We start from the raw sequence: 16,334 nt of genomic DNA, 5'->3' as shown, positions 1-16,334 counted from the left end.
AATTGAGGAAGGAGTCAGTCTAAATTATCTGGGCTTCCTAGTTACATATATAACTAGCTCCTTCATTTCTTTAGCAGGTTTGATTGAAGGCCTTCTACCCTGTGTAGCACTGGGCTAGGCATTGGGAAGAGACACAGCAGGCATGTCTGCTTTTTTAGGGCCATCAGGTGTAATTTAATTACGTGCTTGTACTTCCTTTAAGAATATTCTGGGGGTCAGATTGGATTTTAACCTATCCTCTTGGGTAATGAGGTTTTTAATGTATCTTTCCCTGTGTGACATGACATTACATTTCATCCAATTCTTTGTTTCCGTTGGTTCTTTGGAGAAGAATCCAGCTGAAAGGAATACAGTATTTGTTTATAATGATAAAAAGAGCACTGAAGACCCGGGAGACTCGCATCTTCAGTGGCAGCTCAATCTCCTTACGCACATAGAGAACGTGCAGAAAGAAGTCACCAGCAGGATGGACCTCATAGAAAAGGAAGTTGACGGTAATTTATGAAGGATCTGTAACACAGTTGCTATAGTCTGTAAAGTGTTTTTATTGTGCTTATGAATAACATGACGTTCCTTAAAGTCTTTTAAATTATGGAACAAAAACTGCAGACAGTGACCACACTGATGGAGCTTTATTGCTTCCTTTACATTGTATTTAGCATATCTGGCATTTAGGGTATTTTAGTCTCGAGTCCGGAGAAGGCAATGGCACCCCACTCCAGTACTCTTGCCTGGAAAATCCCATGGGCGGAGGAGCCTGGTAGGCTGCAGTCCATGGGGTCGCTAAGAGTCGGACACAACTGAGCGACTTCACTTTAACTTTTCACTTTCATACATTGGAGAAGGAAATGGCAACCCACTCCAGTGTTCTTGCCTGGAGAATCCCAGGGACGGGGGAGCCTGGTAGGCTGCCGTCTATGGGGTCACACAGAGTCGGACGCGACTGAAGCGACTTAGCAGCAGCAGCAGCAGTCTCGAGACAGTATGACTGGATGGCTATTTTAGGGATTTTTCTTTTTTAAGATAGGTACTTAGGAAATACTCTCCATCTGCCAGGCTCAGTGTATACCACATGTAGGATATTTATTAGTTTCATTGAACTGTGTTTTCTTTGAAAGTCAGCATAAGGACTTGAAGCATATTTGAAATATTGGGGAAAACATTTTGTTTTCACTGTGGTCAGTGTTTGTTAAGTGAAATTAACAACAAAAAAGAACTCCTGCTAGGTTAAGTGGGTAAACTTTTAGTTCACATATACAATTTCAGATGTTTTTCTTCTGTATTTTTAATTTTATTACACAGGAACCCTAAGGAGTAGACAGGGAAAATATTATCCCCATTTTATAGTTGAGAAAATAAGAGTCATTGAGATTCACTTCAGTTCAGTTCAGTCGCTCAGTTGTGTCCAACTCTTTTCGACCCCATGAATCGCAGCACGCCAGGCCTCCCTGTCCATCACCAACTCCCAGAGTTCACTCAGACTCACATCCATCGAGTCAGTGATGCCATCCAGCCATCTCATCCTCTGTCGTCCCCTTCTCCTCTTGCCCCCAATCCCTCCCAGCATCAGCTTTTCCAGTGAGTCAACTCTTCACATGAGGTGGCCAAAGTACTGCAGTTTCAGCTTTAGCATCATTCCTTCCAAAGAAATCCCAGGGCTGATCTTCAGAATGGACTGGTTGGATCTCCTTGCAGTCCAAGGGACTCAAGAGTCTTTCTTCTCCAGCACCACAGTTCAAAAGCATCAATTCTTCGGCACTCACCTTTCTTCACAGTCCAACTCTTGAGATTACCCGATTTCAAACCTAGTGCTTTTCCTGTGGTTTTTGACTCCATCTTTAAACTCATAGATTGTTTTTCCCACCCCCACTTTTTATTTGCAAAAGCATGCACTACTTTTACCCCCCACTAAGTTAGGGTTCCTACTCCTTTGTTTTTCCCTGTGAAAAGAGGAAATGGAAACCCACTTCAGAAGCATCCTCCATTTGGTTATCAGCTAGCTGTAGAGTTAGTTTTCAGAGAAGGCAATGGCACCCCACTCCAGCACTCTTGCCTGGAAAATCCTATGGACGGAGGGCCTGGTAGGCTGCAGTCCATGGGGTCGCTAAGAGTCGGATACGACTGAGCGACTTCACTTTCACTTTTTACTTTCATGCATTGGAGAAGGAAATGGCAACCCACTCCAGTGTTCTTGCCTGGAGAATCCCAGGGATGGGGGAGCCTGGTGGGCTGCCGTCTCTGGGGTCACACAGAGTCGGACACAACTGAAGCGACTTAGCAGCAGTAGCAGCAGCAGAGTTAGTTTAGTTTTAAGTAGATTTTTAAAGAAGAAAAAAAATGCAGCTTGATGCCATTTTCTATTATTAATAAAAAGGATAAAATGTAACTAATTGCATTCTGCCTAGATTTCTAGTATGTTTGCATTTTTTTAAAGTAGTGGTTCAAGAGGACACTAAGAAGTTGCCACCTTCTTTGTTAAAAAGAACTTATGGACTAAAAAAGGTTAGGGTAGCTGAGTTTCATTTAAAATGGAAATGATTTAAGCCTAAATTAATAATAATCTTGAGCAGGAACAGGGGATGTTGTTTTCTGTTCTAGAAGCGAGTAAAAGGAGACACTCAAAATGAAGTTACTTTATATCTATAAAGGGGAAAATTACCTAAAATAATGACAGATAAAACAACAGATAAAGGTTACCAAGATGGGCTGAGGGATAGAGGATGCTTAACAGCTCAGAGGTGGCTTGCAGCTTTCTAGAGAAAGGGAAGTGAACTCTTTCTGCATCACTTTTCAACCTTCTCATTATACCATTTTCTGACTGTGTTTTCAGTTGCCGTGTAAATGTGTGTGTTCTCTTCTCTCTTGTAGTTCTGGAAAGCTGGCTTGATTTCACAGGGGAGTTGGAGCCACCCGATCCTCTTGCAAGGCTGCCCCAGCTTAAACGCCACATCAAACAGCTCCTAATTGACATGGGAAAAGTACAGCAGATAGCCACTCTCTGCTCTGTATGACGGCAGTGAACACATGATGCAAAGAATGGGGCTCTGTTCAGTCGACTCGCTTTTATTATCCACATGGCTGCTAAGTGGATAGTTGAAAAGCTTAGTGATGTTTGGTCATTTACTGATTTGTGCCATCAATAGGATGGCACCTTGGAAAGGAAAGTGAAGAACAACTTTATCAGGGAAGCTAATGTTAAAAAGCATTCATGAGCTAGATACAAATGATAATGTGCCATATGCCCAGGGTCAGTGGAGGTAGATTAGAATCTATGCTGAGGGAATCAGATTGGCAGGATTTTTGAGTAGTTGCTAACATGAAACACGAGATACCTGTAGGAAGAAATATGGTGCATTCATATAGTTCTTAGTGAAAGATCTAAGTTTATAAACCAGCATTTGGCCAAAACGAAAATTGTAGAGGAGATTTAAATTGTGGAGAGTTCTGTAAGGTTGTTGTAAGAACTGTCTTCTCTGCAGTTGATCCAGCTGCACTGAAGTCCAGAGTATTTAAACTTTTATGGGATCATGAACTGTTTCTTAGGTGATGAATGTCCTTAACCAGAAAACTGACAGTAGAAGTCTCACTTCTGAGGAAAACAGTTGTGGCATCCTTACTTCATTATGAATATATTTTAAAAACAGTGAAATAATTGGAATCCATTGCTGGCATTAGAAGCTCATTGTAAAAACAGAATGGCTCGCAGAATTGTCAGTGTGCCAAATAACGATACTGCTGGAAAGAGAGATTTAAATACTGTGGGAGTTCTCTCACCCAAGTCTTACATAATGCCATCAGTCCATCAGAGACGCGTCTATCCCATATACTATATATAGAATATATATAGTCAGAGTTCAGCATTCAGGTTTCAACGTACAGTTTGATCCTGAATGTGCTTGATATTTGCCTTCAGAAAAAAAAAATGTAAATAACCTCAGCTGGGATGAGGAGTGACAAAAATAACGAAATAGTTTGTGGCTGTGGATTTTTTTTTTTAAACTGCTGGTAGTGGAATACTGGAAAAGCTTCATTTCTGAAGATGAATTTTATTTTTAAAAAATACATGAGGCACTCAAAACTTGTAGCTTTGATCACAAATGGACAGATTTCTGAAACCAAAGGCAACTGAGTTGCTGCGTTAGCTCTTGCTGGGCCTCGGCCTGGCCTCCGTCTGCCAGTGCTCTTGCGCGCCGTGTGCCGCCCCCGCGCTCGCGCAGGTGTGCGTTCCGTGTGTGTGCTTGTTTGAAACAAACACTCAGCGTACACGTGTACATAATCGACATATTTATATCTACACATATCTAGTTTTATTACTATAGTCTATAAGAGTTGGTGGTTAACATGAAATGTTACCTTTTAACAGACTGTTTTTAAAATATTAAAAATGTTATGTATAGGTTTTGAAACTTTTTTAAAAAGGGGGGAGAAAAGACTGTTAAGAGGAGGCTATTTGATGACATGTTAACACTTGAATATTTTATGCCTCATCCTGTTTATCAGTTCTAGCAATCTGTATAAATGCATTTTAGAACTGATAGACAGTCAACTTGAATTTATCTTTGATAAGAATACATGCCACTGTACATTCAGATATTATTTAAAACTGCAAACACACTGTTCTATATGTAAGGTACTGTATGTAAAACTCTTTATTAAAACAATTCCACATATCATAAAATTTCAGCTTGCCTTTTTGCAGCCTTATATTTTGATGTAAAGATGATTAAAAGAATGTGCAAAGCAGTAATTAGAAATTTTTATTGCCTTTTGAGATTCTCCAACTTGACACATGTGCCAAAGATCACAGACATAAAATACAGCCCTATGGATTTACTTATGATGCATTAACGTTGTCAGAAATCTTACTGAGAAATGAAAAGCTTTAGTAGAGGAGATACAAGGTAGTTATTAAATTTGAATATTAAAGTAAAAAAAGATAGTGCCTGTATTTCATGTGTGGAGTAAACTTTCTAATGTCTCTTTTTCAAGATTGATACTTTATCTTTTCATTTGTGTTTTAAAATAATGACCCTAATCTTTTCCCTATTATGGTTAAATTCTAGACATTTATCTGTTTTTCAAAATGGAACAAATAACATTCTTAACAGGCTGTAAACACCAGTGTTGCCCAGATTCTTGTCACATGCTCGAGGGACCTTTTGTGCCCAGTAACACTCATATTCTCAGCCCCTGATGACCACAGTTAAATTAATGTGCATTTTTTCTTGGGACATCTTAAAATTAGATCACTTTGATAGCCAGCTAGCTAAAAGTTTCATTAATAATTAGAATATTGAATTCTTGTTCTGCTTCAATGCATATGAATTGGGAGTCTGAAGTTTTTGATTTATGTTTTAAAGTAAATCTGTATTGAATTACTTGTACGCACATCTCCATTTATTAGTAATACAGAGTGTATCAACAGTTGGTTGAAGCATTTTAGCAACTATAGGCTGCTGACTCCTTCCGTATTTAGGTGAGTAAATTTGTTTTTGAGAAGTCAGTCCAGTATGAGAGGTTTCAGAGTTGGTTTTCTTTCCACTTAGTCTTACTTTAAAAAAATATGAGAGTATATATCTAAATATAAGCAGTAAACTAGGGAGGGTGTTTCTTGAAAAGGTGACTTTTCATTGCCACCCAGACAGAGTAGACAGACGTTGTAGGGAGAGATCCTTCTTAGTATGCTACTGATAAGTACAGTTTGTACTTCTTTATACTCATTGTGTGGTTCTGCTGACTTTCAAACTTAGAGTAGTGTACACTTTCCTTAAAGGAAATTGATTATTCTCATTATTTAAGGTGAAATCCTTTGTCCCACATTCACCTTGTTTCCACTGACTTACATCCTCTCAGATGTTCATATTCTATATTTTCAAGATGAAGGACCCCATTTCCCCTCCAGCCAACAGGATCTCCTGCCAGCTTCATTCTCTCTGCTGTCGCATCTTCTAAGAGCCCTGGGTGGAAACTCACAGCCCCCTCCCCAACTCCACCCCAGTTCATTCCTTCACTGGTTGTGCTGGTTCCTCAAAGTGGATGGTGTCATCTTCCTTCTGAGTCCCACGTAGTAGGACACCATTTTTTATAAAATCACATCATGACGGTAATACTGTGGGCTTCTGAAGTTTTAATTTTCATTCTGATTCATCAAAATGATCACTGTCAGGCTAGGGGATTAACACTGAGTGACAGCTCTGTGCCAGGTATTATACGTGTTACCTGCAGCATCTGATTTGGTTCTTTTGTGGAGAGGTGGAACAGGCTCATTTTCAAGCTGAGGAGGAGGACAGGAAGCTGAGGGTTAAAAACATTGAGAGACTTGGCAGGTTCAAGATGCAAGCCCAGTTTTGTTCCAGCTTGTGTTCTCCTCGCAGGTGTGTTTCACATATTCTTGTCATTTCTTTTCTGAAATCCTTAGTGACTCCCTATTTCAAACCAAGTTAGATCTGTGTAATCTGGATCTTTTGTACTTTGCCTAATCAGTTCTCAAATTCATTTAAGTATATAGCCTCATGATTTCCATAGATGGGTTCCATCTCTTGCCTTCATATTATTTTCTTCTTCTGGAAAATTCTCCTTTGTGTCTCTTCAAATGCATACAGTACTTCAGGCTTTGATTTCTCTTCCTAAGAGAAGCAGTCCATCACTGGAGATGTCTTAATAGCGTCATTGTACCAAGCTATGGAGGGACCATGTCAGTGGACAATATATTTCCTATGGTGGAACAGAAAGGAGCTCTGTAATTCTCAGATTTTCTGCTCTGGTAATTTACTAGCAATAACCTCTCTGAGCTTTGGTTTTCTTATGTGTTAAAAGGAATAATACCTAGCTTATAACCTGGTTTTTGAGGGTTTGATGAAGCAAATACAGTAAATTGTAAAGTTGAAAGTTAAATATAGTAGACACATTGAATGTCATCTGTTTGCCAGCCATTAAGTTACATGGTTGGACATGAAATTAATGTTAATAGAATCACAGTCTATATAGCCTAATGGAAACATTAAAAAAATATTTTTTCAACAAGATACGTGATGTCAGAGAGTACAAGGAACCATGGAGGTGAAAGAAAAGATAAATAGACTTGTAGGTGGAGAAGTTTGGGGGAAATAGAATCTATATGTTAATTAAAGTGCGCTCAGTCACTTAGTCATGTCTTGACTCTTTACAGCCCCATGAACTGTAAGGCTCCTTTGTCCATGGAGTTCTCCAGGCAAAGATACTGAAGGGGTTTGCCATTTTCTACTCCAAGGGATCTTCCCGACTTAGGGATCAAACCCACATCTCTTGCTGCTTCTGCATTGGCAGGTGGATTCTTTACCACTAGCGCCACCTGGAAAACCTTCAATTAAAACAGTCGTTTTGAATGTTTTTTGACTGTGAACTCTCCATAGGAATTTCAAAACGTTCTCATCCGTTTCTGGTACCTGTTGTCTTTGGGTAACCCTGAAAGTACATCCAGAGACAAAACTGGAGTGTACTTAGTCAGCTAAGGAATTGTACTTAGATCATCTAAGGAAGTTTGAAGTGAGGAAGAGAGAAAATGAGGAAAGAGGGAGGAAAAAGCCCAAGTAAATAAGCACAACTGGGCACTGCTGTGGGCAGCGGGGCTTTGAGTCTGCCATTTGAAATTGCTCATCATAAATTTAAACAGTTGCAGAGTGTGATTTCTAATTTTTAAATATTGGGCAATTAAAATCAACCTCTTATCAGTGTTGGAATAGAATCAATACTGTTTTTGTTAGTTACCAACATCTGTTTTAAAAGTACACAGGCAAGCTCTTTTGTAACATTTGGAAAATTTTCAGTTTTTATATTTTTTGCCTTTTTATTTTACTTCCAAATAGAATGTTGTCTTCTTTTATACTTACAAGTCTTTATCATACTTTTGTCCATAAACACAAAAGAATTGCAATTTAAAATTGTATTTATAGGCTTCTTAATAGAGTATCAAAATACTTGGCGAACTAATCACTAATCACTGAATATAAAATAGAGAAGTCTGTAATTATAGTTGAAGATTTCAGCCCTCCTTTAACACTAATTGATGGAACAAGTAGCCAGAATATCAGGACAGAAGACTGGAACAAAAATGAATACTCAACCTAATTGATGTTGAGAGGACATTCCACCCAACAACATGAGAATATGAATTTCCTTTTTAATACACATGGAACACTCAAAGAGATGGACTACATACTAGGCTATAAAATAGGTCTCAACTCATTTAAAATTGAAATGTATAACATGTTCTCCAACAATAATGAAATTATACTGGAAACTGGTATTAAATATCTTAAAAAACTCCAAAGTATTTGGAAATTATCAACATACTTGTAAACAATCCATGACTCAAAAAAGTTATGTTAAATTAGAAAATGGGTGAATGAAAAGGAAACCACATAATGTTAAATTTTGGGGGATGCGGCTTGATATTAGAAGGAAATTTACCATTTTAAATGATTATAATAAAAAGCAAGGTACAGATTTTAACGACTTACTGTGGTGATCATTTTGCAATATACGCAAATTTTGAATCATTGTACTCTTGAAACTAATGTCAATTATACCTCAGTTTTTTAAAAAACTAGAAATTTTAAATAAGATAAAAAATCATTGGTTAAGATTTTAAAAATAAAGCAGTTTAAAACCAAAATAAATGGGAAGAAATGTGTGAAATCTATGAAGTATCAAATGGACACACAAAAGGGAAGTATCAATATAAACAAACTGATTCTTTGCATGGAAAATAAAACTGGTTAACTCCTACATAGACTGATCGAAAATTAGAATGGAAGAGGGACATTACAATGTATCAAACATACAATTTTTAAAAGGGATATAGTGAAAAAAAAATAAATTTAACAGCTTACGTGAAACAAAAAATTCCTCAAAGATAGAAGTTAGCAAAGCAACTTAAATAAATTGAATTTGTAATTGAAAATGTTCCTTCAAAATTCCAGGCCTAAATGTAAATTATATCAAACATTTAAGGAAGAAGCCTTGATTTTACATAAGCACTGACAAGAAAGAAACACATATTTTTCAAGACCAACTTTTTAACCTCATGCCAGAACCAGAAAAAGACACTACAAAGAAAGGAAATTACAGAGTAACACATATGTAGAATATAGACACAGTCCTCAACAAAATAATTACATAAATACAGTGATATACAGGAAGTGTAATATATCAAGATCAAATTGGGTATTCCACAGGAATACAAAGGTGGTTTACAGTCAATGAATTATGTTAATTAACTAAGGGTTTTCATAATTTCAGTGTCCATTCATGATTAAAAACTGCTAGAATAAGAATTTGCGTAACAATATAGAGCATCTATCAGGAGACAAACCTCATAATGGTAAAAGAATACTTTCTCTAAAATAAGGAACAAACCCAGAATATCCAGCATCACCATTATTATCCAACCTTAATGTGTGGGCCCTACTAGTGCAATAGGGCACTGGGCAATAAAGGAGGAAAAATAGAAGGCATAGCACTTAGGAAGAAAAAACATCTGCAGGTGACATGTATTTGCAGAAGCCTAAGGAACCTACCAAAAATGCCACTAGAATTAAGATTTCTTTACATTAGCAAGATGCTGTTGGAGATTAGAATTTTTTTTAATGCCATTTTTGATAATATTAAACGTCGCAGTGAATCTGAAAACATATGCAGAACCTGTGCACAGAAAACTACAAAACAATGCCTAGAATAATGATGGGATAAATAGAAATACTAAGAACATGGGTAGAAGACACAATGCTATTAAAATGTCAGTTCTCCCAAAACACTAATAGAATGTAATCTCAACTGAAATCCCAGCAGACTTTTTGAAGCAGAAATTAGCAAACTGATCAGATTTTATATGGAAATGTGAAGGAACGAGAATATCCTGAGTACTTTTGAAAAAGAAGAACTCAAGTTGAAGGGCATACGGTTTCTGATTTGGAGGTTGTTAAGCTGTGGTAGCCAGGACAGTGTAGACGTAGCATAAAGACAGAGATGTAGGTTGGTAGTATGGAATAGGGAATCTAGAAATAGACCTAAAAAATGTGGCCAGCCGAATGAAGGCGGGTACCTGTTGTTCCACATCCTTCCTTGTCAGTGTTTGGTGTTTGCCAGTGTTTTGCACGTTAGCTATTTTAATAGGTGTGCAGTGATAACTTCATTTTAATTTGCATGTGGGTATCCAGTTGTTCCAGTGCCCTTTGTTGAAAATATTATTTTTCCCTTTGAATTACCTCAGTCTCTTTGTCAAAAATCAATTGACCATAATTATGTAGGTTTATTTCCACACTGTATTCTCTTCTTATTGATCTAGATGTCTGTGCTTAGTCAAATGTCATACTATCTTGATTACTGTAGCTTTAAGGTTTGGAATCAATTAGGTATAATTCCTTTAATTATGTTCTTTTTTCTTGCCTGTATTTTGCCAGTTCTAGTGTTTTTTTTGGTTTTTTTTTTTTTTTTTTGCATTCCTATGGAAGTTCTAGGATCAGGTTTGTTCAGTTCAGTCACTCAGTCGTGTCTGCCTCTTTGCGACCCCTTGGACTGCAGCACGCCAGGCCTCCCTGTCCATCACCAACTCCCAAAGCTTGCTCAAACTCATGTCCTCAAGTCAGTGATGCCATCCAACCATCTCATCCTCTGTCATCCCCTTCTCAGATTTGTTACTTTCTTTTAAATGCCTGCTGGACTTTTGACAGGAATTGCACTGAGTCTACAGATAAGTTACCATCTTAACACTATTGAGTCTTTTGATCCAAGAGCATGGTGTGTTTTTCCATTTGTTTAGCATTTTTGTTTTTTTCTTTTTTTCCCTAGCAATATTTTGTAGTTTGCAGTGTTCAGATTTTGCACTTATTTTGTTAAATTTGTTTCTGAGTATCTTATTCTTTCTGATGATATTGTAAATGAAATTGTTTTCTCAATTTTGTTTTCAGATGTTTAATTACTAGAATATAAATAAAATTGATTTTTTAAAAATATCTTGTATCTTATGACATTGTTAAATTCACTTATTAATCCTAGAATTTTTTAATATTTCCAAATATTTTCTAAGGAGGAAACTAAGGAGACATTATAGGTAAATAAAATGTAAGATCCTGGATTGGATCCTGGAACAGGAAAAAAAAAAAAAAAAAGAAAAGTTACTGGTGGAAAAGCTGGTGGAAACCTGTAAAAGTCTGTAGTTTTGTTAATAGTATTGTATTGATAGTTTCTTAGTTTTGGTAATTACGATATGGTTATGTAAGATGTTAATATTAGGTGAAATTGGTTAAAGAGTATTGGGAACTCTACTACTATTTTAACTTTGGAACAAGTTGACAAATTATTTCAAAATGAAAAGTAAAAAAAAAATGAAACAATGTAAACTGTGGACTTCAGTTAAAAATGATGTATAAGTATTGTGTCATTAATTGTGACAACCGTACCACACTAATGCAAGATGTCAGTACTAGCAGAAACTGGAGAAAGGATATAATGGAATTTTCTGTACTGTATGCTCAATTTTTCTGTAAATCTAAAACTAAGTATATATTTTAAAAAGTTATAAGAGAAAGGAATGCGAGGGGATAATTATACTATGCTGTCTTTTTAGTTTGAGAAAGAGAAGAATTCAGTAAAATTATGACAACCCTACAGACAATTTAAAGTTTAGTTCTTGAAACACTGTCTCTAGGAGTCAGTCTTGTCCAGGAAATCAAGAAGAAAATGCCTTCATTAGAAAAGCGTTCTTCTTTCTTACAGTCAGCGCGGGAGCATTGGAAGATTGAAAACAAACTTCAAAGACAGAAGAATAAGAGAGTGTTGCTTGGGAGAAAGGCTGAGATCTTACAAGGGAGACTGGCCAGATTTCAATTAGAAAACAGGGCTTGGAAGGCCAGTGAAGGTTGATAGAAGTGAGTGATAGTGTCGCATGGGCGATAAAATTGTCTTGAAAAGAGACGCTAGAACTAGAGGACTAGACCAGACTGCATGGTCAGATCTTGACTCTATTTTGTTGGAAATTCTCCAAAGACAGACAGGTCTAGGATCAGCGGACTATAAAGTCACAAATGGAAGGCTCATAGAGAGGGGGGACCATCTCTTTGTAGGGAAACAGAATTTTTTTGCCATCCCCCAAATGTCTCTCTGGCAATATGGATTATCTTGAGCTGAAAACAAGGCCCAAAAGACTCAGGAGAAGACTGATCTTGCTCATAGCTATCTGAAAGGATTTAGGTAGAGGGCTTGCTCCAGAATAGAGCTGTCACTGCAGATAACTGCAGAGAACATGGGCAACGTCTGGTGGGGAAAACTGAGCAGCCTAGAGATCAGAGTCCACTATCAGTTCAGTTCAGTTGCTCAGTCGTGTTCAACTCTTTGTGACCCCATAAACCGCAGCACACCAGGCCTCCCTGTCCATCACCAACTCCCAGAGTCCACCCAAACCCATGTCTATTGAGTCAGTGATGCCATCCAGCCATCTCATCCTCTGTCGTCGCCTTCTCCTCCTGCCCCCAATCCCTCCCAGCATCAGGGTCTTTTCCAATGAGTCAGTTATTTGCATCAGATGGCCAAAATATTGGAGTTTCAACTTCAACATCAGTCCTTCCAACGAACAGCTAGGACTGATTTCCTTTAGGATGGACTGGTTGGATCTCCTGGTAGTCCAAGGGACTCTCAAGAGTCTTCTCCAACACCACAGTTCAAAAGCATCAAGTCTTCCACGTTCAGCTTTCTTTATAGTCCAACTCTCACATCCATACATGACTACTGGAAAAACCATAGCCTTGACTAGATGGACCTTTGTTGGCAAAGTAATGTCTCTGCTTTTTAATATGCTGTCTTGCACCCCATTCCAGTACTCTAACCTGGAAAATCCCATGGACAGGGGAGCCTGGTAGGCTGCAGTCCATGGGGTCGCTAAGAGTCGGACATGACTGAGCGACTTCACTTTCACTTTTCACTTTCATGCATTGGAGAAGGAAATGGCAACGCACTCCAGTGTTCTTGCCTGGAGAATCCCAGGGATGGGGGAGCCTGGTGGGCTGCCGTCTATGGGGTCGCAGAGTCGGACACAATGGAAGCGATTTAGCGGCAGCAGCAGGTTGGTCATAACTTTCTTTCCGAGGAGTAAGCATCTTTTAATTTCATGGCTGCAATCACCATTGGCAGTGATTTTGGAGCCCCCAAAAAATAAAGTCAGCCACTGTTTCCATTCTTTCGCCATCTATTTGCCATGAAATGATGGGACCGGATGCCATGATCTTAGTTTTCTGAATGTTGAGCTTTAAGCCAACTTTTTCACTCTCTTTCACTTTCATCAAGAGGCTCTTTACTTCTTCTTCACTTTCTGCCATAAGGGTGGTGTCATCTGCATATCTGAGGTTATTGATATTTCTCCTGGCAATCTTGATTCCAGTTTGTGCTCCCTGCAGCCCAGCGTTTCTCATGATGTACTCTGCATATAAGTTAAATAAGCAGGGTGACAATGTACAGCCTTGACGGACTCCTTTCCTGATTTGGAACCAGTCTGTTCCATGTCCAGTTCTAACTGTTGCTTCCTGACCTGCATACAGGTTTCTCAAGAGGCAGGTCAGGTGATCTGGTATTCCCATCTCTTTCAGAATTTTCCACACTTTATTGTGATCCACACAGTCAAAGGCTTTGGCATAGTCAATAAAGCAGAAATAGATGTTTTTCTGGAACTCTCTTGCTTTTTCGATGATTCAGCGGATGTTGGCAATTTGATCTCTGGTTCCTCTGCCTTTTCTAAAACCAGCTTGAACATCTGGAAGTTCACGGTTCATGTATTGCTGAAGCCTGGCTTGGAGAATTTTGAGCATTACTTTACTAGCGTGTGAGATGAGTGCAATTGTGCGGTAGTTGGAGCATTCTTTGGCATTGCCTTTCTTTGGGATTGGAATGAAAACTAACTTTTTCCAGTCCTGTGGCCACTGCTGAGTTTTCCAAATTTGCTGGCATATTGAGTGCAGCACTCTCACAGCATCATCTTTCAGGATTTGAAATAGCTCAACCGGAATTCCATCACCTCCACTCCCTCCATCACCCACTTGACTTCACATTCCAGGATGTCTGGCTCTAGATGAGTGATCACACCATCATGATTATCTGGGTCATGAAGATCTTTTTTGTACAGTTCTCCTGTGTATTCTTGCCACCTCTTCTTAATATCTTCTGCTTCTGTTAGGTCCATACCATTTCTGTCCTTTATTGAGCCCATCTTTGCAAAAAATGTTCCCTTGGTATCTCTGATTTTCTTGAAGAGATCTTGTGTCTTTCCCCTTCTATTTTTTTCCTCTATTTCTTTGCATTGATCACTGAGGAAGACTTTCTTATCTCTTCTTGCTATTCTTTGGAACTCTGCTTTCAAATGGGTATATCTTTCCTTTTCGCTTCCCTTCTTTTCACAGCTATTTGTAAGGTCTCCTCAGACAGCCATGTTGCTTTTCTGCATTTCTTTTTCTTGGGGATGGTCTTAATTCCTGTCTCCTGTATAGTGTCACAAACCTCCATCCATAGTTCATCAGTCCACTCTGGGACTCATTAAATCTTCCTGGCTCAGCAAGCATTTGTTCACCAAACATTCACTTTTGCATCTCCATGCCAATTGCTTTCCTCCCCTTCGAAGTCCCAAAGCACTACCCCCAATATCCTTGTTTTTCTGTAGCTGAAGATAGTATTTAAGTTGAGGATTTGGGCTGTTTGGGCCCATTATTCACTTCTCATGGGTCTCTCCCATGTACAAGTGTTACTAAACTTTTGATTTTCCCCTGTTCACTTGTCTCATGTTGACCTAATTCTTAGACTAGCCAGGAGAACCCAGGAGAGTATAGGAAAGTGTCTTCTCTCTAACACCTTGAATGAGCCACTGTGTGCAATGCTCATAGAAAATCTAGACAGATGTGGGAAGATTAGACCATGAAGATCAGCACAGAAGACTCCAGGTAATTTCTGGGAGTTTCAAAGTGAGGCAGCTACCTTTATGCAGAGGTGGAGGCACAAATACTACTTCTGCCCTGAGGAATGTGCCTGAGAAATTGATCAAATGATGCCTCTTAAAGTAAGGCACAGGCTTCCCACGTGGCTCAGTGGTAAAGAACCCGCCTGGCAATGCAGGAGACGAGGGTTCGATCCCTGGGTTGGGAAGATCCCCTGGAGGAGGAAATGGCAACCCTCTCCAGTGTTCTTGCCTGGAAAATCCCATGGACAGAGGAGCCTGGCGGGCTACAGTCCATGGGGTCGCAAAGAGTCAGGCACAACTGACGGCACTTGCGTGCTCTCTCTCTCTCTCTCACACACACACACACACACACTAAGTAAGACACACAGATAAGAAACCTATTGAAGAGAACCCAGGCAAAACCAGATAGCATCCATGACTGGTTTCTTGATTGGTTGGGAAAATGCCTTGACTGTGACAGGAGAAGTGGCAGCAGACAAGATTGGTCTGAATAACTGATGCTTTGGCAGTCCTAGAGGTTCCTGATTTTATTTCTTCCAATCTAAGAGACCCAAAACGACAAAACCTAGAGACACATTTGTTAAATATATGCCTTTTCAGTTAGCAAAGCAGGGCAAGAGAGAAAGACTCAAATCTAGCAAACAATACTACTACAAAATGAACCAGAGAAGAAAAGCGAATGATTTAAGAAGCTATTCAAAGTGTTAGAAAATTGTCTGAGCCTTCCTAAAAGTAAAAGCGGAACCACCATGGAAATTGAAATGTCAGGATTATATTCCTCTACTATGGAAAATAATAAAACAAGTATTGCTCAAAACACAAAGAGTCAAAAGTGAGGAAGAGCAGTGCTTCAGGAGCGTCAGGCTCTGGTTGTGAACAAAGCAGAAGAGCATTGCTCACCACCAGTTCCACAAGGATTAAGTTGTCAGCCACTGTGGTCAGTGACCCGCAAAGCACCCTGCAGAAAGTTCAGGGTGAAGAACAGATGAGCCACTCTGTGCTTTGGGAAAACAGCCCCTTAGACAGATATATATCACAGGCAGATTTTTTACTGAACTCAGATTCTTGCATCTTCCCATACATTGAAGAGCACTGAGTGATTAACTCAAGATATCTGTTCTTTGTGACTAGCAGTGATCTTTAACCAAGGTGCATGCCCAAATGCATGGATCCCCTAGCCAGAAAGCACTTAGAAGCTGGTGCTTCTACATCCTCAAAGGCTATCTCCCAGGCTACAGTCCTCAGTAAGTGAAAGCTGCTCAGTCGTGTGCTACTCTTTGCAACACTATGGACTGAACCAGGCTCCTCTGTCCATGGGATTCTCCAGGCAAGAATACTGGAGTGGGTTGCTATTCCCTTT

At 39.0% G+C, this 16,334-nt stretch overlaps 1 protein-coding gene across 9 annotated transcripts in view; it reads left to right on the top strand.

Annotated features, from left to right (window-relative positions):
* PHF20L1 (PHD finger protein 20 like 1) overlaps positions 1-9,649 on the top strand; it is a 78,794-nt gene extending 69,145 nt beyond the window's left edge. For 6 of the 9 annotated variants that reach the window (XM_070802423.1, XM_070802425.1, XM_070802429.1 and 3 more), the window contains 2 exons: positions 329-494; positions 2,869-9,649. In XM_070802423.1, coding sequence (XP_070658524.1) covers positions 329-494; positions 2,869-3,011 — 309 coding nt within the window. In that variant the 3' untranslated portion in view covers positions 3,012-9,649. The remainder of the gene's footprint in view (positions 1-328; positions 495-2,868) is intronic. The other 3 variants (XM_019973741.2, XM_070802428.1, XM_070802424.1) reach the window with 1 other exon arrangement.
* The last annotated feature ends 6,685 nt before the right edge of the window (positions 9,650-16,334 follow it).

The sequence above is a fragment of the Bos indicus genome, chromosome 14, assembly GCF_029378745.1.
Source record: "Bos indicus isolate NIAB-ARS_2022 breed Sahiwal x Tharparkar chromosome 14, NIAB-ARS_B.indTharparkar_mat_pri_1.0, whole genome shotgun sequence".
Taxonomy (NCBI): domain Eukaryota; kingdom Metazoa; phylum Chordata; class Mammalia; order Artiodactyla; family Bovidae; genus Bos; species Bos indicus.
The sequence above is the reverse complement of the archived record's forward strand: the minus strand, read 5'-3'. Positions and strand labels throughout refer to the sequence as shown.